This window comes from Phodopus roborovskii, unplaced genomic scaffold, assembly GCF_943737965.1.
Source record: "Phodopus roborovskii unplaced genomic scaffold, PHOROB, whole genome shotgun sequence".
In the NCBI taxonomy this organism is placed as follows: Eukaryota; Metazoa; Chordata; class Mammalia; order Rodentia; family Cricetidae; genus Phodopus; species Phodopus roborovskii.
Window position 1 is genome coordinate 3864238 of NW_026126407.1, and position 26793 is coordinate 3891030.

The following is a 26793-nucleotide window of genomic DNA, read 5'->3' on the forward strand; positions in this document are numbered from 1 at the left end:
CTAGATTGTGCTTTAGCCTGCTCTTTTTTCTTGACTCTCTAATGGTGTTTACAGAAACTCTGCGCTTCCCTGACACTGTCCGTTTCCCATAGCAGGGAAGGATGGGGAAACAATGCAAAGTTGAGAATCACGTAGGGACATTTAAAGTTTATAGGGTGAGAGGTATGCCAGGAATCTCATACGAACCATTAAAAGTTAATTAAAAATTAATTTTAGTTCATGGCAGTTGTTGGTTGTAAGTGGCAGGGGGTTTATCTGAAAGCTAACCCTTAGCTGCAGAGAGCCATTATAAAATGCTAACCTTTGGTCACAGAGAGCCATTGTTAAAAGTTAATCCCTAGCCACTGAAAGGTCAGTAGCTATTTCTTTTAATCTATAAACTTAATTTTTATATTTCTATATTCCTATTTATGAATCCTTTATTTCTATATTTCTATTTCTGGACCCTTCAGGTTCCTTTTCTAGACCAGGTAGGGGAGACCCAGGACTCTAACTCCTTTCTTGGGTGACTGGTGGCCTCATGATGTTTAAATTATTCTTATTATAAGTCCAAGGTAAATTATACATGTCAAAATAGAAATTTAAAACCTAAAAATACCACGGTAAACAATAATGTAAAATCTCTCTTTCTATCCCATTGCCTTTAATAACCATCTATACTTTTCCTCCCTTTATAAGACAGCTTTTAATGCAATGAAAAAACTTTCTTGTTTATCAAAAAACAAGCAGGCTCCTTGTCTTTCTGTGTGTGAGTGGCCTGGGTGACATCCATGAGAATGCTTCGCTCCTTGATTGACCCAGAAAATTATGCAATAAAGAGATTTACATCTTTAGGTTCCCTTTGGGACACCCATGAAGCTGTCAGGCCATCAAGCATATGCATATTCCCAAAGCTGTGAAGGATGTCATTTTACAGAAGCATTGTACACTACTCCCAGGGCGTATGGTGTGATGAGGCCAGGCCAAACAGTAGTACTGGGCACTGAATCTGCAGCCCAGAATTTTAGTGCTGAATTTTTTGCTGCCCCCAAATGCTCTAAAATGCAGAGTGATACTTTAGATGTAGACTTCCTGGGCCTGGGGACATACCTTAGTGTTAGAGTTCTCACCTAGCTAGCTTGCACAAGGCTCCGCAGTGCTCAGTTTCAGGACCACCACACAAAAACGTACCTTGCTTAGATGTAGATTCTCTGATCATCTGGCACTTCCAAGTGAACAAAGCCCCAAGATGCACTTGGTTGGTAATTTAAGATGCTGTATGTAGGCTGGGTATGGTGATACATGTGTAGACAGACTTTCTTTTTTGCTGCCAGCCCCAAATACTGATGCTGAGACTTCTTATTAATTATGAAAGTTCAGCCTATAACTTAAGCTTGTTCCTAATTAGCTCTTATAACTCAAATTAACCCACTTAGGCTAATCTACATTCTATCATGTGATGTTACCTGTCTTCCATCTTGCACCTCCTTTTTCCATGTCTCTGGGCATCTCTTCCTCATTTCCTGATTCCTCCCCTCTTCCTTTCTCGCCCAGAAAATCCCACCTATACCTCCTGCCTAGTTATTGGCCGTTCGGCCTTTTATTACACCAATCATAGCAATACATTTCCACACAGTGTACAAATATCCCACAACATACATACCTGTAAATCTAGCACTTGGTAAGGGAAAGTGGGAAAAAAATTATCAGAAGTTCAAGCTTAGCCTGGTCTATATCATGAATTCCAGGCTATCTAGGCCTTCACAGGGAGACCCTCTCTCAAGAAAGCAGAAAAGCAGGAGCTAGAGAGATAGCCCAGCAGTTAAGGGCACTTGCTGCTCTTTCAAAGGACCAGAGCTCAGTTCCCAGCACCCACATGGGGTAGCTCACAACTGCCTGTAACTCGAGCTCCCAGAAATCCAACAACTTCCCTCTTTGCCTCAGGTACCAAATGTTCATATACATGCTCTACTCCCCCAGCCACAGTATACACATAAGTAAAATAATAAAATCAATCTCATTTGGTTCACTTTTTAAATCAGAAGAGTAGCTGGAGAGATGGCTCAGCCACCATGCAAGTGTAAGAATCTGAGCTTGGATCCCAGCACCTATGTAAAAAGTCAGCACACATTTGTACACCTAGAACTGGAGAGGAAGAGATGGGGGGCAGTGGGGAGGGTGTGAGGGCACAGATTCCTGGAGACCAATGGGCTCCAGGTTCTGTGAGCTATCTGAACCTCTGGCCTCCACATACAAGCACACATGTGTGGACATATACAGGTATGTACACATACTACACACACACACACAAAGAAAACCCAGGAAATGTTATTTACAGATGCATATGACATATTGTAAATAGTGTATCTTGCTGAATAGAATGCAGTTTGGGGGTGTCAGTTTTCCCTTCCATCTTTCCTTTTTTTTTTTCTTTTCAGGGTGGGGTTTCTTGGCTATGTAGCCAGACTGGCCTGGAACTGAACTCATAGAGATCAGCTTGTCCGTGCTTCCTGAGTGCTGGGATTAAAGGCGTGCACCACCACCACCACCACCACCACCACCACCACCACCACCACCTGCCTACTTCTCTTCCATCTTTCACTCTGAGGATAAAACTCAGGTCATCATGCTATCCACAGCAAGTGCATTACCCACTGAGTCATTTCACCAGCTCATAAAAGGCAGCTTTTTGTATGTTATACACAGTGCCTTGAATACATTTCCCTGCTTCAATAATTACTCTAAACATACATTCACCTAGCCAGGAGGGGGTGGCACATGCCTTTAATCCCAGCACTCAGGAGGTGGCTCTCCTGAGGTCGCCAACCTGTTCCACAAAGCAAGTTCCAGGACAGCCAGAGCTGTTACACAGAGGAAACCCTATCTTGCAAAACCAAATAAAATACATTAGCCTGTGGAGTTGCCAGTGGACCCTCCCTATGGAGCAAAGGGTCCTGGGTCTCTCCTCTGGGGACTGACACATTAGTGAGGTAGCTGACTGTGACTCACCTCCACATCAAACACCACCCTAGGGGCTTGTTTTCCTGAGCTCAGCTGGGCCTGTGTCCTCCATGGCTCTAGGAGATTTGTCCTTTTAGCTGTGATTTATTGAGGTATTATACCTAGAGGGAAACATATAGACACTGGTTCAATAGAAGAATTTTGTGTAATTAGCAGGGACCACTTCGCAATCCAAAATCGGGAGCATTTAATGCCATCAGAAGGCCTTGCCTCTTCCAGGCAGTAACCCCAAGACTAACCTGTTGAATTTGATGTGCATAGAGCTGCCACAGTGCAGCCTTGTCTGGATGTATCCCCCATTCCCTAGTTCCTCCATGGAGCTAAGGGCTTTTCAGATGCATGAATACTCTGATGTCTCTCTCATGCCCTGTGCATTGCTCCCAATTTGGAGCTGTGATGCACAAAGCTATTCTGAACAGGCATCCATGGTTTTCCCTTGGGAAAATGCTCAGCCATGGAATATCTGGGGTGTAGAAGAAGCAGGTTCTGAAGAGGCATCCCGGCTGCAGAGAACAGGGGTTCCAATTGCTCCAAATCCCTATCTGTTGGTAGGTATCTGCCGTAACAAAAGTATCCTTGGTGTCCATGATAGCCAAAGGATTGTGAAGAATTTCCTTCCCACTTTGCTCCAACAGGTTAGTTAATCTGCTCTTTAAATACAGTCTGTTCCTGTTGAGTGAGGAACTTACAACTAGAGCAATGATACAAGGAGACCCATGGCCTTTAAGGAAGCATATCCAACAATCAGTCTTTGCAAATTTTGGTTTATTTAAGCTGAGCACAAGAAGCAAGAATGTCACAGGCAAGTGACAGCCTGGCAGATAACCCGTTCCCCTTTGGTACCTGGAGGGCCATTTCATGACATTGTAACAGAATGTTGCAGGCTAATTAGTTCATAAGGAAGTCATGTTTCTTTTTCACTATCCTGGAGGCTGGGAAGCACAAACTAAGATACCATCTGATAAAGGCCTTCCAACTGCATAGTCCTATGGTTGAAGGCAGAAGGCAGCAATACAGACAAAAGATCAAATCTACAGTCACAAGTCTCTTACTAAGTCACATCAATTCATGTAAGAGGACCAATCCTCAAACCATATCAGCTCCCATGGGGGAGGGAAGGAGGTATGCACTTCCCAACACTGATGCAGTGGGAATAAGTTTGCAGCCCATGCTTCTCTGGGAATAATGACATAGCTGCTTACCACAACCTTGCTTCTAGTCAACCTCCTAGTTAGTAGCAATGGCAGGGATCTGAATGACTCCAGGTAAGCCTGTTGTCCTGGCTCTCCTCCCCCTAACAACTCTGTCCTGAGTCCTTTGCTTCATCCAATTATTTCCCCTAATTCATAACCTAAACCACAAACAGGTTTTTTTGTTTGGGGCTGGGAAAGACTGGTGATGTTCAGTTGGTGGAGTGGTTGCCTAGAGTAGGAAAACCCAGGTCTGGTCCCTAACACCATTGGTGCAGATGGCTCACACCTATATTCCAAGCACTTTGGAGGTAGAGGCGGGAGGACCAGAAGTTCAAGGTCATCCTTGGTTATGTACTAAGTTCAAAGCCAACCTGGCCTACGTGACAATGTTGGAAGAAGAGGAAGAGGAGGAAGGCGGGAGGGAGTAGGGATATATGTATTTGGCAAGGCATACTGGGATTGCATGATGTGCTATCATGCCTAGTTTGAAAACTATTTCAAATATTTCCTTGGGTCTTCTTGTCACTTGGGATATTCTACTGTATCAGTTACTTTTCCTCTTCTCACCTCAAAACAGAGGAAAGGAGGAGAGACAGGAGAAAGAAAAGAGAACAAGCATAAACTCCCAGGCATATGGAAATGATGTTCCCAGGGCACCCCCACTTTCCACATTAACAATCACAGTGGTGATGTTTTTTCTTGCAAAATACTTCTTCCTACGTTGTTAAGCTTTTACACAAGGGAGAAATACTTCTTGGAAAGCCAAAATCTTCATAGGGACTTTAGACTGCCCGTGAAGAGTTGAGCAACCTTGTTCACTCCTTAAGACCTTCTGAGCATCACTTTCCCTGCTCATACAATGGGCTGAGCAGGACTTTCCCCTCTGCTCGGGATGCAGTGATGAAAGGCTCAGAAGCAGAGCCACATCCCCTAGCCAAGGCTGTCGGAGAAACTCTTGGTTACATCACTTTGAAGCTTCAGAAACCGATGTGACTCTGGCAGAGCCGAGGAAGGGGTGGAGAGCGTCAGAGCGGCGAGCACCAAGTGTCCTCCTGGAGTTCCCCCTCTCCCTGACATTATCTTTACGTTTTTCCAGACACTTCCTTCAGCCTCTGACTCCTGGCTCCTCCCCCTTGAGTAAGTGCCTAGTGGCTTTGGTTTCTATTTCCTCCTCCAGCCCCGCCCAGTGCAGAGGTCTGTCAGCGAGTGAGGAAGAGAGTGGTGTTTCCCCGAGAGAGGAGAGATGGCTTTCTTCAGCTCCCAAGCTCCCTACATGAACCCGGTGAGTTGCGGGGTGCAGAGAAAGTTGCTCTGGGACTCTGAGGAGACAACTGAGTGGCATGGGTAGTGATGAGGTGTCCCCGCAAGCAACACATGGGGGCAGACATACCAGGCAGAGTTATTCTAACTGATGCAGCTCTTGTGCTGTGTTAGGCTCTCTGTGTCTCTGGGGACCCCAGGGTTCCACTCACCATGATCATGTGGCAGACTAATATATGCCTGTTCCACGATACCTAGTGCTTTTTCCTCCCTGGGTCTCAATTACCACATCTGTAAAATGGGAATCTCCTGAAGCTGAGGTAAGGAGGAAGCAGATAGTACATGTGGGTGTTAAACAGCTCGGGGAATGTGGTAGGTGTTTTGGGAGTAGTCTGGGAGAAGCTGGGAAGCTGTCTCACAGAAATGTCTGTCCTCCGAGGGTCTTGTCAGAACTTACCCAAGAACACCTCCAGAATGTGTGTGGAAGGGCAAGGCGGTTGGGCCTGACCTTCAGTGTGGTGTGCAGAGGGCTGCCTTCTGTTCATGCCTTTGCTGTCTGCAGCTAGCCTTGTTTACACACTAGGAAGTTAGACAGCCCCAAGGTGTGTGGAGAAACTGAGGCTTTGGTAGGTTGGGGTCTTGCCACATGTCCCCAGATGGTAAGTGACAGTGAATTAGGGGGTGCTCCTAGGGAGATGGCAGTGAAAACAGAAGTGAGTGCTCCCAGCACGGTGCTCCCAGGGGCTTTCTGTGGTGTGCTTGCTGTGTGTATGCAGGGCAGGAGACAGCAGGTTTCTGTGGGTAAGCTGGCTGCCAGGACTTAGTCCTGCATGAGCTCTGGCCTTTCCCTGGGGCTCCTGAAGTGTCCCCACCACACTGTCCACTGGAAGGTAGCTGGAAGGGCTGTCCAGTGCCTCTGTGGGGCCTTCAAGAGCAGAACACGACAGAAAGGACAGAGAAGTATCCAGCTCTAGTTTCCCGTCAGACAGGGCTAACATTTTCAAAACCCCGGGAACTGTGCTGTGTGTAGATTTAGAAGGCAGACTTTTCAACTCTTGCTAGGCTAAGGCAAGAGGGTCTCCACGCACTTTTGGCCTGCCTGGACTGCATAACGGGTTCAAGGTTAGCCTGGGCCACACTACACAATGAAACCTTTTTTAAAAAACACCAAACAAAGAAGATGAAGGAGGAAGCAATATTTTCAAATATGGAGGGAAATCCTCCCGCAGAGAAGGAGGAGGCTGAGCAGGTCCTGGTGGTGGCCACGTGCAGTCCCCATGTCCCCTATTCCCCTGGTTCCTCTCACTCAGTGACCCACTGACTTCTGCAGCTGTGGCCCACATGTCTACTGAAATGCTGGTGGCTATGAAAGCCTTGTGACTTAATGGCTTGCAGAGGAACAGCACTGTCATAGCCTGAGGGCCAGTCTTGGTTGTTCACTCTCACGTCTATTGAGACTCCTCTGAGGGCCCAGAAGAAGATGGAGGTGGCCTCCTTGTGTGATCCTGGTGAGCCAGGGACCAAAGACCTCTATGTGCTTCTCACAGACAGAAGCCTATGTCACCTATGGCCGAGAACAAGAGTTCTAGTGTTCAAATCCCAGGCTTGATGTTAACCAGCTGTGCAGCTTTGGGCATGATACAGAAGTTTCCACATTTCCATTTGCTTATCCACAGAAACACTAAAACTGAGGCTGCTGGGATGCTTAGGACAGTGACACTGGCGTAATGGCAGCCATTGGCAGGGTCTTTGAATTTCTGAAAAGCTGGGCCTTTTGGTTTGAGAGCATACCAAATTGGTGTTCCCACTGCTGGTGCTGGACTGTGTGCGTGCCGGGTGGACCACTGAGCCGTCCACCCTCTTGTAGTGAGCTCTGCTTTCTGCACATCCCAATAGGGAATTGAAGCAAAAGGCCCTGTCTCAGAGTGGAAGACTGGCCTGCCCAGGGAGGAGGGTACATTCTTCTTAGGGCAAACATCTGCTCAGCCCGTCTGGGCCCCTCTGGACCAAGGACTTCCTGTCCCTAGCATCTGGTCTCATCTTCTCAGGAATGCCTCAGGCTGTGGTTGGCGCCACTAACCCCAGGAGGGACTAGGGCATACATAGATAAGTGACTTGCCTGGGGTCAGGACAAGCACAGGGAGATGGGAGCCAAGACCTATGAGATCATAAATCCTGAGAAAAAGAAAACAGCAGGGAAAATACCTGGCCCCTCTCCAGCAGCAGTAGGGATTAAATGCAGGTCCCATTATTTCCTGCTAAGATCCCTCACCAACTCACTGAAGCTCTGAATTCCACAGTAACCTGCATCCCCAGGTTCAACTCAACACTATGTTCTATCACTGTTCGGGGGGACAGAAGTCTCAAAAACTAAGAGTTCAAGTTCCGGGTTTGTGATTTAGGGTTGCCTCCTCATTGTGTGCAAGACCCTTGGTTTAATGCCCAGCAACAAACATGCCTCCACCCCCACCGCCCCAGGAGCAACCCACACTTTAGGAAAAAAAAAAATCACCATTTGTTTGTTTATTATGTGTGTATGTGGCAGAGGTCAGAGGGCAATGTTGGGGAGTCAGTCTTTCCCAACCACCATAGGGTTCTGAGGATCTAAACTCAGCTCATCAGGCTTGGTAGTAAGTTCCTTCATCCCCTGGTCTACATCACCAGATCAGGCCTCTTCTTTTGTGCAGTCCATTTCAGAGCCCGACCCCCTGACCTCCCTCTTATGAGGATTGTGGTCATTATGTAGGGCCTGCCTGGGTAATTCAGCACCCCCCTCCCCCATCTCCAGAGACTTCAACACATCTGCAGAGTCATTTCTGACACTTCAGTCAACATGTTTCCAGGTTCCGGGTCATTTCTGAGGGTAGAGGTGAGTGAGGTGTGCCACTCAGCCCTTCCCTGCAGCTTCTCCTGCCATTTGAGTCTGAGAATTTCACCAGAGATAGATTATCTACAAGTTAGTAACTGAGTACATATAGCTGCCCTTCCCACTTCCTACACAAATGACTTCACTTGGGCCCAGTTGCTGAGAGCTCTTGCCACTGAGCCTGGTGACCTGAGTTCAGTCCCTGGAACCCACATGGCAGAAGGAGACAACTGACTCCTACAGGTTCTGACTTCCACAACCACACAAAATGAACGAATAAATGCAGAGGCTATCACTCCGCATCCTTGCTCAGAGCCCCCCACCTTCAGCCTTTCTACACTGGATGCCTCAGATTACAAACGGCATTATTTATTTGACACTTCCCTTTGAGGGTACTTTTAAGTTCTTTCCAGTCTTTTGCAATCTGTGCTGAGACATGAACAACCTTGCTTGTAAGATCCACTAGTGTTAAAATAATGTTTCAGAATTTGGGGACACCACTTAAGATACTAGAATCTAAGCTGGGGATGGTGGCACACATCAATTATCCCAATACATCAGAGGTTGAGGCCGGACATCCAAGGTCAGCCTCAACTAAGTTGGCCTGGGCTACAGGAGAGTCAAAGACACTGAAATCTCCCAAAGCTTTATTTTTGTTTTTAAAGGAAAATTCATACGTCAGAGAGCAATCTGTGCTGCCCTGTCCCTATGACTGTGTTCATTCTTCTTCTACTGTAGCACAAATAATAAAAACCCAGTGGTAGATATTGGGGTTCAAGCTGAAGATCAGAAAATCAAGGCAGCCAGCCACTAGCTCTTACCTCTACCTCAGGCTGAAAGGGAGTCCTGTCCTCAGTGTGGCTGGAGAGTAAATCTCTGAGACTGAATACAGAATGCCCCACTCCTATCTTACAAACCTCTCTAGATCTGGGATTAAAGGTGTGGGATCCAAAGTGCTGCAGTCTCCTTTATGTGAGCTGTTTCAGCTCTAGACTGGGAGTCTAATATAACCCTGGGTGGCCTTGAACTCATAGAGATCCATCCGCCTGTCTCCTGAGGCCTGGGATTAAAGGTGTGTGCCACCACTGCTTGGCCTCTATGGCTTGTAGCTGGCTTTGCATTCTGAACCCTCAGGCAAGCTTTATTAAATCATAAATAATGTATCACCACACTCTGCCTCTGTCTTTCTGTGCAATATGGCCTGTAACCATCTCCCCTGTTTTCTGATCTTCACATTTTGTGGCTTCCCAGGAGTGTTGACTGGTTAAGCATCAAGTCTTCAGATGCCAGCAGAAGCTCTGAGGAAAATTTCAGGATGAGGGAGGAGTTTCCTTTCTTTTTAAAGAGATTTATTTGTGTGCATGTGGAGGGGGTGGGGGTGTGAGGGTTAGGTGCCCCAGGTGCCACATGGGTTAGGTGCCCCAGGATGCCAGGGGAAGGCATCAGATCCTCTGATGCTGGAGTTAGAAGTGGTTGTGAGCTGCCTGATGTGGATTCTGGGATCTGCATTTGGGTCCTCTGGAAGAGCAGGTTGTGCTCATAAGACTCCTCCAGCCCCCAGAAGGAGTACGTCCCCTTACAATCATCTCATGTCAGGCTGGAGATACCAGGAAGTGTGCTTCTCTAGCAAATTTGAGACCTTCACTTTAATCCGTAGCATCATAGAAGCAAGACAACAACAAAACATTTCCTGCCATGCCAATGTACAATTCCCTCAGGCTGACTGTTCTCCCAGGCACCGCAGGTGGGGATGAGGGGGAGAACAAAGAAGCCCAGACTCAGGCAAGCTGTGATTTGCTCCAGGTTACTGAAACACTCAGTGACAGAGCCAACATGAGATGTGAGAAGACATCACCCTGAAATGATGGCAGTGGGACTGGTCTGAATGAGACTCCGCATCTAGGGGGCCATCACAGGCTTCCGTAGGTTCTGGGTGGCCAGACAACTCAAGATGAAGGCCAGAAGGCAGAGACAGTTAGGTAGGGAAGGAGAACCTGGCTGGGGTGTTGGTTAGCTATAGACAAGAACTGACAAGATTTCTGACAATCAAATTCCTTAGTAACACCAGCTATTAATAGCAGGAGAAGCTGGGAACATGGAGCTCCAACAGCCAACACAGAATAATGGACAGCAAGCCACAGGACAATGGAAGTTCTTTAAACCTATAGACTTTAGAGGGGAGGGGAGGGGTTGCTGAGCTTACACTAGCAGATTATTAGAGATTCTCAATAGACCGTAAAGCTGTGTCTAGGAAACCGACCCTGTAGTTCCTTGAGAACTGACACATGCTAGAAGTTTAGCATCCTAGAGAAGATCCCTCTACTGGCTCAGCATTTGTGGTCCAATAGCCAGGGGTTTGAATTTGGTGGGTGGGTGGGTGTTTTCTGTTGGGCAATATCTTAATTTGAGCTGCAAAGAAGTGTCACAATAGCTGGCCATCCCAAGACCTGCTTGCTCTCTTATACCTTCCCTTCTTTCCTTCCCAATCTCAGGTTATTTCAAAACAACGGCAGTCATGTTTCACTGAAAATATTCTCTTATGTATCTCTACAATACAGGTTGTATTTTCAACTAATTAATTAATTTTGAACCCAGATCCCCCTACATTCACTTTCCGATTGCTGAGATCATAGGTGTGCGGGAACACACCTGACGAAAATTCTTAGACGTTTGTGAGGAGTCCCCAGCACCCCAGAATTAGAACATAAAATCATCCCATTGCCCAGACTTCTGTGTTCTTGGAAGAGTTTGGCAGCTCCACAACCTATGGTTGGTGTTTCCAGGTCCTTGGCATTTTATCCAAAGAATTCAAAGCACAGGGTTCACAAGGATTTGCAAAGGGAACTACACAGCTTTATCTGAAGCAATGCTTCAGGCTAGAGCGGGAGCCATTCCAGACAGCGGGTCAGGTATGCACTACAAGGGCCAGCTGTAGCTCCAGGACTCCCTTTTGCAGGGTTCAAGAGAAGGAGCTGGTTACTAAGGGGCATGCTCGAAGTAGTTCTCTGCCCTGATGGACCGTTTGGTTTGTATATTCGTTAGTCCAGCCGTGCATGCCCCTCCTCTCATGCAGAGGCACAGGCTGGTAAATGGGAGATTCTCCCTTTCACTGTTTTGCCTTACTGCACATGTGCCCCAAACCAGTTCAGGCTGAATGAACCCCTTCTCTTCTTCCTACCAAATGCCCAGGGGATGCATTTGAATAGGAGCTGTCTAATTTTGATGGTTACCTGGGAAACTTACATTATTGTTCAGATGTGGGAGTAGTCCAACCCGATGCAGGCTTCAGAGGCTTCTGGGGTTGCTAGCTGCACTGTTTGGGAGGGCTGTACGTACATAGTGCAAGCAGGGGCGGGTCTAGGCTGAACTTGAAGTGCTATAAAGGGATGGGGCTCAACCCCAAACCTTATAGGGTCCCAGGGTACTGCAACTGTCTCATGTTAGCCTGCTTCAGTCTCCCAGCACTGGGCATGGATGACGACTGTTCATTAGAGCCGAGCGGACAGTGCCCTCCCTGCTAAGTAAACAGTTTGAGGCCAACTCTGTCCCAGTCCCTAGCCCCTTCCTCCTAGCAACCTGCCTTGTTGGACACTTTACTCAACTCCATCACCTTCCTGGCTTCTAGAGTATTTAATTTTTATAGGGCATTGACTCAAAGGAGGTGTTAGAAAGGCCATTAAAAACCTTGGAGCGATGTGGGAATTAGCTAGCAGACAGACCCTGCAGGTGGCAGTCACACTTGGTTTACCAGGCCTTCTGGATGCTGGTAAGTCATCAGCTTGGGGACTGGGCTATGAGAGCACAAGGCAAAGCAGGTGGGGGCAGAGGGTACCAGCCTTGTGAAGAAGTGAGCAGGGGAGGTAGTTTGTCCCCGTTTACAAATGGAGAAACTGAGGCAAAGAAAGACTAAGCTTTGGAAGGCCCACAGATACTGAGCAGTGACAAGGGTCAAACCTGGAATCCTCCTGACTCTAAAACAGTGTGACACTCAGTGGGACCCAGTGCTCCTTTAGGACATTTAGGGCGATCAGGCAGAGACCTGATGGATGGAGTACAGGCAGGGCCTGAGATGGAAGATAACACTGGGACTCAAAGGCTTCTGGGGCAAGCATGAACAGGAGCATGAGCTCCAGGGACGAAGCTGCCTCCACCAACCTTTGTGTTGGCTGCCATGGTTACATGGTGGTGGGGAGGGGCTTCCACCCTCTCAGCCCTCTCTTAGGAGGAAATGGTTTGCTGTTCAAAACAGAACAGTAGGTCCCTTTGGTCTTCTGGCCTCCTGAGTCCCTGAGTCCCTAGTCAGGACCCTGAGGTCTTTCGGGGAACTTGGTTTGGGGCCAGCAGCCCTCACCACCTAATTCATTACCTAGGCCATTTGCATGCAGTTAACCTTCTAGTAGGTTACACAGCTGTCACTTCCTTCAGATTGTGGAAGGAAGTGACTTGAGGTCTGCTGCCAGTCATGCCTCAGAAACCTGCCAAACTTCTGATATTCTCTGAATGGCTGTAATTAGCTGGATTTGGCCTGCTTCTCTGAGGAACCCTACGATCTGGGCAGCTGGGGTTCCAGCTCCTCGAAGGCCATGCCCACCAGCCCTAACTGGTTACTGCCATACCAGGCAAGTGCCAGCCAACTGATATCTCTCCATTTCCCTTCTGCAGGCCATCCCATTTTCTGGAATAATCCAAGGAGGACTGCAAGAGGGACTTCAGATCACCCTCCAGGGGACCGTCCATGCCTTTGCAAATAAGTATGTAGATGGCACTTGTCTTAGGGTTTTATTGCTGTGAAGATATACCATGACCACAACAATTCTTATAAAAGGGAACATTTAATTGGGGCTGGCTTACACTTTCAGAGGTTTGGTCCATTATTGTCATGGTGGGAAGCATGGCAGCATGCAGGTAGACATGGGGCTGGAGAAGAGCTGAGAGTTCTACATCTGGATCTGCAGGTGGCAGCAGGAGGAGAGAGTGTGCCACACTGGGTGTAGCTCAAGCATATAAGACCTCAAAGACTGCCCCCACCGTGACACACGTTCTAATAGTGCCACTCCGGATGGACCAAGCATTCACACACATGAGTCTATGGGGGCCATACCCATTCAAACCACCACAACACTGATGTTAATCTCTAGTCTCAGCAACCGTGGAGGGGCAGGCTATGGAGGGCCATCCTGGCACCATGACAGACTCCGGAGAACTCCTGGGCCCTGAGCACCCTGCTCCCCGGGAGCCCACAGCCTGAGGCGGGTAGTAGCTTGGTCAGAGCAGCCAGCCACGGGATATTCTCTTGACTTTGTGACATGGGTGACATGGCAATGCAAAAAGAGAAATTCTATTAGTTCCCACAGCAGTTTTGTATAGTTTTCTTTTTAGATGTGTGTGTGTGTGTGTGTGTGTGTGTGTGTGTGTGTGTGTGTGAGAGAGAGAGAGAGAGAGAGAGAGAGAGAGAGAGAGAGATCCCCTTGGAGCTGGAGTTACCAGCAGTTACAAGCCACCTGATGGGGGTGCAGAGAACTGAGCTAGTGTCTTCTGAAAATGCAGTAAGTGTTCTTAACCCCCCAACCTGTCTCTCCAGTTCCTGTCCTATTGGTTTTTGAGCTCTAGGGATTATTTTAAAGTTTCTGTGAAGAGTGATCCCAGGGGTGGAGATGTAGCTCAGTTAGTGGAGTGTTTTTCTAGCACACACAAAGCCCTCGTTAGATTCCCAGGACTGCATAAATGGAGTATGATGGGCCATGTATGTAATCCAAGCATGGGAGAGGGTAATACAGGAAGACCAGAAGTTCAAAATCACAGAGCAGGTGGATCTCTGAGTTCCAGGACAACCAGAACTGCATAGTGAGACCCTTTCTTAAAAACAAAACAAACAAGTTCTGCATAAAGAGTTTAAGGCTAGCCTGGAATACATACTATCCTATCTTTAAAAAAGCAAGCCCCCGGTGGGTCTTTAAACTCAGCTCCTGGGAAGGCTGAGACAGAAGCATCTCAAGTTCAAGGCCTTTCTGTGATACTGTGTGAGTTCAAGCACAGCCTAGGCAACTTATCAAAACTCTGTCTCAAAATAAAAAAAAAAAAAAGCAAAACAAACAAAACAACCCAAAGGTGTGGTGGCACATAATCTAATATCAGACCCAGGAGGAGGAAGAGGAGTTCAAGTTCACTCTCAGCTACACAGCAAGTTCGAGGCCAAGCTGGGCTATGTGAAACATGTCTGAAAAAAGGACTATGCCTTCGATGTCATGACCCTGTGTTGCTCAAGCCTCCCAAACACATGTCTAAGTGGGATAGTCCCTGGTTTAGCTTCACAGTAGCTTCTTGTAGGTCCTGATGTCTAAGGCTTCAGCCATTGAGGACTTCATCAGCACTCTGCTGCCTAGAATGTTCCAGAACACATTTTCCAACAGAAAACTCATCATTTGAGAGGAACTCGATGGAGTGTCTGTCAGGAGTGGTCATTGAGTGTGGCACAGTGTTGATTATTGCGTGGGGTAGAGGTGACAGAGCTCTGTGTGAGGGTGAGAGACCAGTGAGCAGCTAAGCGGGCACCACCACTTGGGGAGTTCAGGGAAGGCAGTGTGAGAAGAACCTCAGACTGGAACTTGGATCTTGTATCTGAGCTGGGCTGTGGCACAGTGAAGCAGGGCAGACACTGATGGCTCTCCTTTTGTGAGCCAGCCTCTCTGGAAGTTTCTGTGATTTTAGTTGCTCCTCTTGGAGCCCCAGCTGTACTCCAGAGTGGCTATGGCAGAGGCTTCCTCCCGGGAGTGAGGCAGAAACGGGAGTTTTCCACTGCTGATAAAAAGGAGAACTTACCCCGTTAGTGTGGGTCAAAGGTCATATCAAGTGATACTGTGGCACTGGGATCAGTTGCCTTCCATAGCTCCTGCCTCCCAAACACACCAGCACTCCGTGAAGACCAGATTTGGGCGTGAAGGCTTTTCATGCCTGGAGAACAATTCACATGACTTTTGAAAAATTTTTAAAATTACGTGTGTGTGTGTGTGTGTGTGTGTGTGTGTGTGTGTGTGTGTGTGTGCACTCACTCTTGACATGGTATATATGTGGATGTCAAAGGACAAATTTGCAGGAGTTAGTTCTTTCCTGACGCCATGAGGATCTCAGGGCTAAGCATTCTAACACGAGTCCGTCATGCGGGCCATTCCTACCATCACATACATCTCGCCTGGCCAGATGGAGTTGTATTAGTTTGCCTCTTTGTTGCTGTGATAAAGCACTCCAACCAAAGGCAACTTGGGGAGAAAAGGGTTTATTTGGTATCATTGAAAGTAGCCAAGGAGGAACTGATACAGAGACCCCAGAGGGATACAGCTCACTGGCTTCTCCTAGCTTCCTCAGCTAATGTTTTTTTTTTTTTTTTTTTTTATGCAGCCCCAGCCCACCTGCACAGATATGCACCACCCACAGTGGGTGGGGCACTCCTACATAACCAAGAAAAACACCCCATAGACATGCCCGTAGGTCAACCCCTGGAGGCAATTCCCTGGTCAAGGTTTCCCTTCCCACAAAAGTCGACCACTGAAACCAACTATAACAGTGGTGCTGCACACAAGGTACACAGCTGGCTAAGATGATCGATGACAATTCTCCAGAAGCCTGCATAGCACCTTCTGAGCACTAAGTGGCAACTACCAAGATCCAGCTCAATTCCAGAGTGGTTTCTCTATGTCTGTGGCCAGAGGCTAGGGCAAAAGATGTGTGGTTGTTGTTAATGTCGTCATTTTTCCTTACTAATTGTCTACTTAACATTTTAAGAAAAGAACCCAGGAAGGGCAAAATGCAACAACTACACAGAATACATTAGGTCTAAATTAGATGAACCTAAACATGCTAACAGACAGTCAGAGGTGGTTCTGTCCAAGCGTGGCAGTAAGCCAGGATCATTTCTTTGCCTTAGGATTATTGTGAACTTTCAGACTGGCTTCAGTGAAAACGACATTGCCTTCCACTTCAACCCCCGGTTTGAAGATGGAGGGTATGTGGTCTGTAACACGAAGCAGAAAGGACAATGGGGGCCTGAGGAGAGGAAGATGCAGATGCCCTTCCAGAAGGGGAGGCCCTTTGAACTTTGCTTCCTGGTGCAGAGGTCAAACTTCAAGGTAAGTGGGGAAACCCCACCCCCAAACCTGCCCCCTGAGGCATCGAGATCAGGCCCCAGCCTAGCCAGCCTTCGCTCTTTGCTGTACACACACCAGCCTGCATCTACAGATGCAGCCCTTGCTTTTGTTCCTCAGAAAGAAGACCCCAATCTGTCACCATGTTGCTTCTAAGACCTCATGTCTAAAAAGAAAAAACAAACAAAACAAAACAAAACACACAAAAAGAAACCCCCAAATCTCTGTACCTATTCTTAGATAATTTCATACACTATGATTGTCTTTTGAGCACCCCTCCCCCACCCTCCCCTCTAATTCCCCTTTCATTCCCTCCCTCACCTTTGCCTTCCCCACTCCCCCTCCTGCTGCTTTTATATCTTTTCCCCCTCAATAACCCACTGGGTCTTATTAGAGTTGTGTTCTATGCATGGGTGTAGGGTTGTTTGCTGGAATATGGCAACAGCATTAAAAAAGATATGACTCCTCCCCACACCTCCTGTACCAACTGTCAGTCAAAAACTCCACAAGAGGAGTGGGGCCTCACGTGCAGATAGCCTCACTTGTCCCAAAGTCCAAGTTAGCTGCATTCCTCTACTGCAGGTCCCTAGCTAGTAACAGCTACTTTTTGTGGTGGGGATCAGACCTAGCCTTCTGCATACCAAGCAAGTGCTCTGCCACAGTATCAATTTTAAAAAAATGGAATGATATGAACGAAGTTTGAAACGATAAACCCAGGGGCTGGAGAGATGGCTCAGTGGGTAACAGAACTTACTGCCCTTGCAGAGGTCCGGAGTTCGCTTCCCCACACCCACATGGCAGCTCACAACCATCTGTAATCCAGTTCTAGGGGATTAGACACCCTCTTCTGGCACCACGGGCATGCATATGGTGGGCATACATACATGCAGGCAAAACATCTATATACATAAAATACAATAGCTCCAAAAAATAACTTCTAAGAAGGAATGATAAGCCCGGAGCACTAGGTGAATGGTGGTCAGAACTGAAGGCCAGCCAGAAACAGGAGAGTAGTGGACAATGGTTCTGAGTGCAGAGACTCAAATGTTCTGTCCTTGGCACCCCACTGAAGATGATGTACCTGCCTGGAAGGACTGGGCATGAGAAGCAGGTTCAGATCTTCATCTCTGAACATATAGCTCAGGTGTGGCCTGGCCCCACAGCAGCTCTCTTCTGCAGGTGATGGTGAACAAGAATGTCTTTGTGCAGTACTCACACCGTGTGCCCTACCACCTTGTGGACACCATCGCTGTCTCCGGCTCCTTGCAGCTGTCCTTCATCACCTTCCAGGTCAGGAGTGGCTGGCGCCTGTCCCGGGTTTAAAGGATGGTGACCAGCTGGGCTTTCCCCCAGTCAACAGGGTACCAGCAAGTACCTTCCCCAGGTGGCTTTGGGGCTGCACTGGTTCTCTGGTTTGGTGTCTGTCTGCCTTTTGTCTGTCTCTCTGTCCCTCTTGGGGTTGCTTTCTCTGCAATGAACAATCTGCCTTGGTCTCCAAGATGACAAAGCTATTCCTTTCCTCCAACTGTCTATTGTTAGATGATCAGGGAGTTCAATGAGGGATTGTGTTTGGGAAACCAAATGGAACCCAAATCAGAGGGCAGAGCATGGCACTGAGAACCCAGATCGGGTTTGACCTCTGTGTTAAAAACAGAAAGAAAGGAAGGGAGGGAGGGGAGGAAGGAAGGAAGGAAGGAAGGAAGGAAGGAAGGAAGGAAGGAAGGAAGGAAGGAGAAAACCAAGCCAAAACAAATACCCAAAGCACTTTTTGTGTGTGAATTTTTTGTTGCAGTTTGTGTCAGGATCAACGTTTGTAGCCCAGGTTGGCCTCTAACTTGTGACCCTTCTGCCTCAGCCTCTTGAGTGCTGGGATTACATATACATATTATCAGGCCCAGCTCTGAAAACAAATTATTTTATTCATTTATTTGAAGACAGCACCTCACTATCTAGCCTTGGCTGGCCTTGAACTTGAGTCGATCCTTCTGCCTCAGACCCCACAGTGCTGTCATTATAGGTGTGTAACACCGGGCCCAGTTCCGAAAATCCATTTTTCCCCCCTTTTAAAGACAGATTCTTACTATACAGCTTGGGCTGGCCTTGAATTCTGTGTAACCCAGAGTGGCTCTACCTTGTGATCCCCCTGCCTCAGCCTCTTCAGTGCTTCGGATTACAGGAACATGGGACCATATTCAGTTGTGTTTTTTAAAAACATGAGACAGGGTTTCTCTATGTAGTTTAGCTGTTCTGGAGCTTGCTCTGTAGACCAGGCTGGCCTCAAACTCACAGAGATCCACCTGCTTCTGCCTCCCAAGTGCTGGGATTAAAGGTGTGCTCACCATTCAACTTGTTTTGAAATACTTAATGTGTTGCCAAGATCTGAAAGTGTAGCTGGACGTACTGTCTCAGGCCTATTAATTCCAACAGCAGAGAGGTTAGGAGTTCAATGTCATCTTCATCCTCTTCTACATAGTAAGTTTAGAGCTAGCCTGAGCTACATGAGACCCTGTCACAAAAATACCAAACACAGTAAACAAACAAATATATAGACATACTCTTATGAAAAACTGGAAGCAGGGTATGCTGGGCCTCTTTCCCTCTGGCATTATGCTCACCCCCTACCCTGTTTCCTGACTCTTTCCCTGCAGGAGCAAAAGCAAGAGGGAGAGAGTAAAGGGGCACCCTGATCTTGTTCACGCCAACTAAACTTTCCTTGGCCTCATTCTGCTGTGTCAGGAGCCAGCCCCCGATCTTTGCCTGCCCCTGCTTTGGCCTTGCCTCTTGCTTCCTGTCACCCAGACATGTCTTTGTTTTTAACAGAACTCCTCAGCAGCCCCTGTCCAGCCTGTCTTCTCCACAGTGCAATTCTCTCAGCCTGTCCAGTTCCCACGGAACCCCAGGGGGCGCAAACCAAAAGTGAGTGAAGTGCTCTGGCCCTGGAGGTCCATCAGTAGCAAAAAGAGAATCTAGAGGCAGGTCCAACGAACAAGCTACCCAGGGCCTTCAGCCCCCGACCCCCATCAACACAGGCTGCATTTACCTTTGCTGTCCCCCCCACACCCTCATCTCTCCCTCCCCAAAGCCACTACTGCACAGTGACCTCACCCAGCACGTTCCATCTGACACTCTCCCATTGTAAAAATCTTTAGGCTTGGGTCCTAAAGTCTTTCTAAACAGGGACCAAAGCTTGATGGATACCTATAGTTCAAAGTCTTTGGAGGCAGAGTCTGGAAGGAACAGAAAAAGTTCAAGATCACCCTCAGCCTAGACTATGTGAGACCCCGTCCCCCCAAAAAACAAAACAAAATAGAACAACAATAAAACAAAACCCTAAATAACAAATAAGCACAAGCTCAAATTCCCTCACAAGACGTAACAGAACACTCCCTCATCTGTCCCCAGCTCACCACCTCTGCTCAGTTCATGCCACCCGCCACTACTCACTCCGGCCACCTCTCTTTCGTATAGGCTGTGTCTTCTGTCTGCCTGCCCATGGCAAACTAACAGTTATACTATAATTCTTTGTTTGAATGCCACTCAAGAGTTTTCTCTAACCCACCCCATGTCACTGTGCACTTTGTACGTGTCTGTGCTTGGAAGGTCACAACACTGTTGGAATGTGTCTTAGTCATGCCACCCACCTTCCCCATGCCCAGGAACCCCTGGAGGACTAGCAGCATGGCCTGTTTGTTCATTTGTGTATTTCTAGGCCCTCACAAAGCACTGGCATACGATAGAGACTGTGTGCATGATTTTATCATTATTATTATCATCATTATTGTTATTATGCACAGCCAGGGAGAACAGTAAGCAAATGAAGGAAGAAGGGGTCTGCTGGGGTGGGGTGGGTCAGGGGCAGGAAGGAAAGGCCAGCAGCTAGCTCTCTCTGTGGTCACTCAGGCAGTTGGGGTTAGGGGAAAGGATGCCATAGGCACTAGCCTTCCTATGGTTCCTGATGGTCCAGGCACCGTAGTCACACTAACCTTAGGCCTGGCAGAGCACCTGGAAGCCTTTGCCGGCCAGCCCCAGGGTTGACGCTCACTCACTCACTCTCTCACTCACTCACTCACTCACTCACTCACTCACTCACTCACTCACTCACCACCTGTGCTAGCCTGGACAAGTTACTTAACGTAACCCCATGAGCCTTGGGCCTCACCAGAGGGATGGGAGTGAAGGATGCCGGCCTCCGTGGAAAGCGCCGAATGCTTTCACCTGGCAGGTGAAAGGGGAGCTGGGGGTGGTGCTCCTGCCTCTGGGGCCTCAGAGAAGAGACATGGTCGGGCAGACCGAGTTCCTTTCTCAGGAAGCCCGGAGCAGCCTCCCTCCCTTAACCCTGACACTCTGTGCACATGAGGGTGAGAACTTGGGTGCAGCACGCTCAGGAAGGAGGTGAGCATGACTACGAAGGTGCAGCTGACCACAAGAACCACACCTGGAGTCTGAAGTCACCTCTCACCCCACATGGCCCCAGAGATAACATCTCTCTTTTCCACCCCTCCATCCATTGCAGCTTCAGGGCATTCGGCCTGTGCACCAGGCACCCATGGTAAGTCCCTTGATCCTTTTATATGAGGGCTCCTGGTGTGGGTTAAAAGGTCCAGCCTCCCCCATGAAGGCAGATAAGGCTATACCCACTTTCCACCCACCAGGCTGTAGCGATGCTGGTGGGAAAGGGTTGTAGGTGCGCTTGGCTGGCTCTGATCAAAAAGAAAACAGGGCTGGGGGAGGAATTCTGTTGGTGGAGTGCTCGCCCAGCGCCCGCTTTAATTCCAGCACCAGGGAGGCAGAAGTAGGGCAGAAAATCTGAATGGGTTTGTTTGCCACACATTCACCCCTCCCTCCCGCAAACCAAGGCTAGTGGCGTGGAACTCTAGTCAATCCATCTTCCCCTCCAGGAGAGAAATGCCTTTCCCCATCCCTAGTGTATGTTGGTGTCTTAGGAAGGGGAACTGTGGCAAATGACCTCCCTGATTACATGTCAAGGTTCAGGCTTAAGAGTGGATATCAAGTAGCACCCTCTGGGGGGCAAGTAGTAGTCTTCGCAATGATGAGAGCTGATTAAGACTCATTTCTTTTTCCCAGGCTCACACTGTCATCCACACAGTTCACACTGCCCCTGGACAGATGTTTCCTGTAAGTCTAAAATGTTTTAGTTATCTCACAGCCCCACCGCTTCCTTTAATCAAAACCAGAATTCCCTAGAGTCCCATAGTTGGAACCGAAGTGCATAGGAAAGAAGATGGAGAAAGCTGGGGATGGGCTTGCTAAGAAGATGACACAGCTCAAACTCTCCCAAGGACAGCCTAGATTCAGAGGAGCAGGACTAGCAGACACACTGGGCCTCTGGCTGCCCAGGCTGGAGTGTGGTGGTCCCAGCCTCTAGCTTGCTTACTAAGGCCAAGCTCATGCTAAGGCACTGTGGGTGGCCAGTCTGACTCTCCTTCCCCCAGCCCAGTGCAGGTGGGGGACCCCAAGTTGGTGGGACTGCATGGGGGAGTGGCTGAAGGGCAGGGGGTCATAATGGGCTCCAGGAAAATAGCAGGAAGTTTCAGAAATGTTGGTGCGAGAGGAGGGGAATGGCAGGTCTCCAGGGCTGGATATTGAGGGTCCCCTGAAGTATGTGTCACTTGTATGCATTGTGATTCTATATGGAATCCTATCTCTCCCACAGACTCCTGGAATCCAGCCTGTGGCATACCCCACTTCAGCCTATGTAAGTGGTTTCCTACAGAGAGCCTGAGCTGTGGCTTGTGTTAGGCAGGGTGAGATAATCCTCTGGCTTGCATGATCAATAAAGGTTCCTGCATCCAGGTGAACAGTTAAAAATACCCATGTAAATTAGTAGGCTACTGAAGGCTTTCAACTTTAGAATGATCCCTTCAGCATGAGCAAACTGTACATCTGCCTTAGTTTCTTTTCTATTGATGTGACAAACACGGTGACCATGGCAGCTTATAGAAGAAAGAGTTTAATTTGGGGCTTAAGAGTTCATGACTATCTCGGCAGGGAACATAGCAGCAGACAGGCAGGCATATTACTGGAGCAGTAGCTGAGAGCTCATATTTTGTAGGAGGGAGTGGGGACGGGGAGAGAGAGAGACTGGGAATGGTGCAGGCCACTCGAAACCTCAAAGATTATCCCCAGTGACATTTTCTCCAAGACCACACCTCCCAGTCATTCCCAAACAGTTCCACCAGCTAGGGAGCAACTGTTCAAATATATGAGCATCTCAGGGAGGGCATTCTCATTCAAACCACAGTACCCCAACAAGCCTTTTGTGCCCTGCCAAGGTCCCTCCCATGATCGTTGAAATGTATTTTGGGAGACACTGGATGTTTTCTTTTGCTATTTAATGAACCAAGTATAGCACCCTGGGTTCCTTCCAGAAGATACAAGACTCTTGGGCATGACTTCAGAGTCTGTAGCCCTTGGGCTGGTCCCTGCTGCAGCAGCCCAGCTGCTGATGAGCTGTTTTCATCCTCCCAACAGCCTGTACCTTTCTTCACCTCCATCCCAAATGGGCTTTACCCGTCCAAGTCCATCATCATAGCAGGCATGGTCCTGCCTGATGCTAAGAGGTAAGACAGGCCCCCAGGGCTCTTGGGACAACGGAGGCTCTCAGTGTTGTTCTGGACAGCCTTTGGCTCTCAGCTACTTGGGGGTGGTTGATGGGTAGGAGCTGGGCCCAGAGCTCAGTGGTCAGAAAGGGTCTATGTGAACTGCCCATCCCAGGTTCCACATCAACCTTCGCTCTGGGATGGACATCGCTTTTCACCTGAATCCCCGTTTCAATGAGAAAGCTGTGGTCCGAAACACCCAGGTCAACAACTCCTGGGGGCCTGAGGAACGAAGTCTGCCTGGGAGAATGCCCTTCAATCGTGGCCAGAGCTTTTCAGTAAGATGCTGGGATGCAAGAGGAGGGTGCAAGGGTCTGTGATGGGATAGGAGCAGATACCTGGGATATGACGGCTGCACCCCAAAGGAGGGAGAATGTTGTACAAATTGGTATTATTTCATGGCTACCATCCTGCCAAAGTATGGGTTTGTGTCTGCTATGCCCCCTTCCCCTTGTTCTGGGGACTGATCTACAGTCTCATGCAAGTACAGTACCACTGAGCTACATCTCCAGCCCTCCGTTTTGTTTTGTTTTGTTTTGTTTTGTTGTGTTGTGTTTTTGGAAGGGACTCACTTTAGCTCAGGCTTACCTACAACCCACTTTGTAGGGTGGCTGGTCTAGAGCTCGGGTGATCCATCTACCTCAGCCAGCCAAGAGCTGAGATTACAGGCCTGAACCACACGTCCATTTCCCAGCCATCCTTTTATTTTTTTCTTTTCTTTCTTTTGCCTGCCCTTCCTCCCTCCGTCCCTCCCTCCCTCTCTTTCTCTTTCCCTCCCTCCCTCCTTCCCTCCCTCTCTCCCTCTCTTCCTTCCTTCTTTTCTTTCTTCTATTTTAAGGCAGTGTCTTGATAAGGTTAGTCTTGAACCCATCCAGGCCTTGAACTTTCAATGCTGCCTCAGCTTCCTGAATAGATCAGAGTACAGCCCCGCACTACAGGGCTTCGTTGTTCCTGCTTTCTACAGGGGGCAAATAAACTCACAAGGATGGGGCACTTGCATGAGGTCACACCAGCCAGTTTGCACCAATCAAACCCAAGAGTGAATTGTCATTTACTCATTTGCTTATGTGTCACTTAGGAGGAAACAAGCTGAGAGCTGTATGTACTAGCGCTGCAGTTAGAAGCCTGATACCCTGATCAGGCCTTATCTACCCTGATTATGATATCAAATCACCCTGTGAACTTAAATAAGAAAAACCAATGCCTGGGCCCCACTCCAGAGCAATGTGCAGCTACCATTTGAAAATGTCATGGCAGCATTCTCTGCCACCCACAGGTTGAGAGTATAGGGCTGTATGGGTCATGAAAGGAGCTTGTATTCTGTTACTGTTGTTGAGACATGTAGCCCAGGCTGGCTATGCACTCAAGGCTGACCTTGAACTCCTGATCCTCCTGCTTCTCAAGTAATGGAATTAATTACAGACATGCAGCAAGCCTGGCTCTTTCCCACTGCTAGTTTATAGGTGTGGGCTGCCATGCCCTGCTGATTGTGGTTTTGTTTGTTTGTTTTGTTTTTAAATGTGTACGAGTGTTTTCCAGCATGGATATATGTGTACCATGTGCATGCCTGAGGCCCTCAGAAGTCAGAAGAAGGCATCAGATCCTTGGAACTGGAATTTACAGACAGTTGTTAGCTTCCATGTGGGAGGTGGGAAGTGAACCCAGGGCTTCAGGGAGAGCAGCCAGTACTCTTTAACTGCTGAGCCATGTCTCCAGCCTCCTGAGCTTGGGTTTTAATTCAGTGAGAACAAAGACCTAACAAGACTGAATCTCACAGAGCAGAAGGGAGGGAAGAGGCGGAGTCTGCAGCCCACAAACAGTGTGACATGAGTGCTAGCAGCGGCCACGGATGATGACACTGTAACATTTGTGTAAATTGTCTCATTGAAAATGACTTAGGGGCTGGAGAGATGGCTCAGCAGCACTGGCTGCCCTTCCAGAGGTCCTGAGTTCAATTCCCAGCAACCACATGGTTAATGAGATCTGGTGCCCTCTCCTGGTGTGCAGGCAGAGCACTATACATAGTAAATAAATAAATTGTGGTGATATTTCAAAAAAAAGGAAATGACTTAGAGGAGACCAGGCATGGAGCACTGGAGACACAGATAGCTGGAGCCTGAATTCCTGTTGCTAGAGGCTTAGAGTTAAGCTGGAGAGTGAGCAAGGGGGATGAGGGATATGGTGTCAGTAGACAGTTGGCAGAAATGAGTGGGGGGGGGGGTCAGAGGTGGGAGGGACACGGGAGGTCATTGTAAGGGATGGACCAGCATTTATCCCTTTGTGGAAGGTGTTCAGGGTGGGGAACACATTCTAGGCTTGGGAACGGCCTACGTTAATGTACTAGGCAAAGACAACACTCATGTTTGGCGAAGGGCAAACCATTCAGGTTGGCTAGAGGCCAGGTTTTAGGCTTGCTCCTGAGGAAGGAGAGATAGGGGAGGGAGACACAAGCCTGGGTCCCCAAGTGCCCTGCAAATGTCGTGGTGTCTCTCCTCAGGTGTGGATCCTATGTGAAGTTCAGTGCTTCAAAGTTGCCGTGGACGGGCAACACCTGTGTGAATATGTCCACCGTCTGAATCACTTGCCAGCTATCAACAATCTAGAAGTGGCAGGTGATGTCCAGCTGACCCACGTGCAGGCATAGGCAAGGTCCCTGGCCTGGAAAGGAGGGCTGGGGCACCCTGTGTCTTGTCATCTCTTCTCAGCCTCAGCCCTGGCCCCCAAATCCCACTATCATGAGTGCCTCAGGGTTGGGGCTCTGGAAGGGGAAACTCCCAGTTCACCCCCCTCTACAAAGTGGGTGTCCTGGGCTGTGACAGATGGCTTTCAGGCCACAGTTCCATTGTTCTCATAGTCATACACTTTGAGAAGTGGCCTTTCTGGCCCTTTCCCTGCATCCCTTCACCCTGCTGCAGGAAGGCTACCCTGATGTCATCCCACTGGCCTGCAACTGACCAGACTGTCCCCATCAGTTCTTCCCTACTCTTTCCCAGTGTCCATAAAATAAATAATACTAGTTTGCACACACATGTGAGGTAGCTCGGTTATTGAATGGGTCTGAAGGCATTCTGGAACCTACGAAAGGGAATGAATGGGAGGAGGCAGGTTGGTGCTCACACCTGCTCACAGGTGTCCCTCCTCCAGAACCCCACAAGGTGTTAGAGTAAGTGGGTGGGGGCTGGGGCCCAGGGTCTTTGAGTGGAATGCTGGCCTCTGTGTAAACAGCCTCAGGCCACTGAGGTGGGGAGAGGCTGGGCAGAGGCTGTGAAAGCCTGGGCAGCTTGTGCTGGGTGGGAGGAGAGGCAATGGGGTCAGGGGAGTTGATCTGCAGTGGACTTCCCAGCAGTGGGGGTTGGGATGGGGACCTGCCACACAAGGGATCCCTGCACCCTGCTAACTCATTGAGACCCTCACTTTTAAGATCTTAGGCCAGCAACACCTGGGAGCTGGTCAGAAATGCAGCAGTTCATCTGGGAGGCTGAGGCAAGATACATAGTGTGATCTTGTCTCACATAAAGACCAAGGAAAGAGAAGAAAAAAAAATCACTGGGTCCTTCCTAGATCTATTGAGCCAGTGTGTGTGTGTGTGTGTGTGTGTGTGTGTGTGTGTGTGTGTGTGTGATGTGTACATGTTGCTATGTGCATACAAGAGGGTGAGAATGTGTGTACATATGTATGGAGGCCAGAGGCCAATTCTGATTTTCTTTTTAATTTTT

General features: G+C 48.5%; 1 protein-coding gene across 2 annotated transcripts; it reads left to right on the top strand.

Annotated features, from left to right (window-relative positions):
• Nucleotides 1-5393: 5393 nt before the first annotated feature.
• Nucleotides 5394-26104, top strand: Lgals9 (galectin 9). Of its 2 annotated transcripts, XM_051179840.1 has the most exons (11): nt 5394-5475; nt 12982-13070; nt 16241-16442; nt 17637-17747; nt 19278-19373; nt 20971-21006; nt 21543-21593; nt 22132-22173; nt 22950-23038; nt 23193-23355; nt 25575-26104. In XM_051179840.1, exons 1-11 carry the CDS (start codon nt 5437-5439, stop codon nt 25719-25721), a joined length of 1065 nt encoding a protein of 354 aa, XP_051035797.1. In that variant the 5' UTR covers nt 5394-5436; the 3' UTR covers nt 25722-26104. The 2 variants fall into 2 exon arrangements, with proteins under 2 accessions (XP_051035797.1, XP_051035798.1); XM_051179841.1 differs by lacking the exon at nt 19278-19373.
• Nucleotides 26105-26793: the final 689 nt, after the last annotated feature.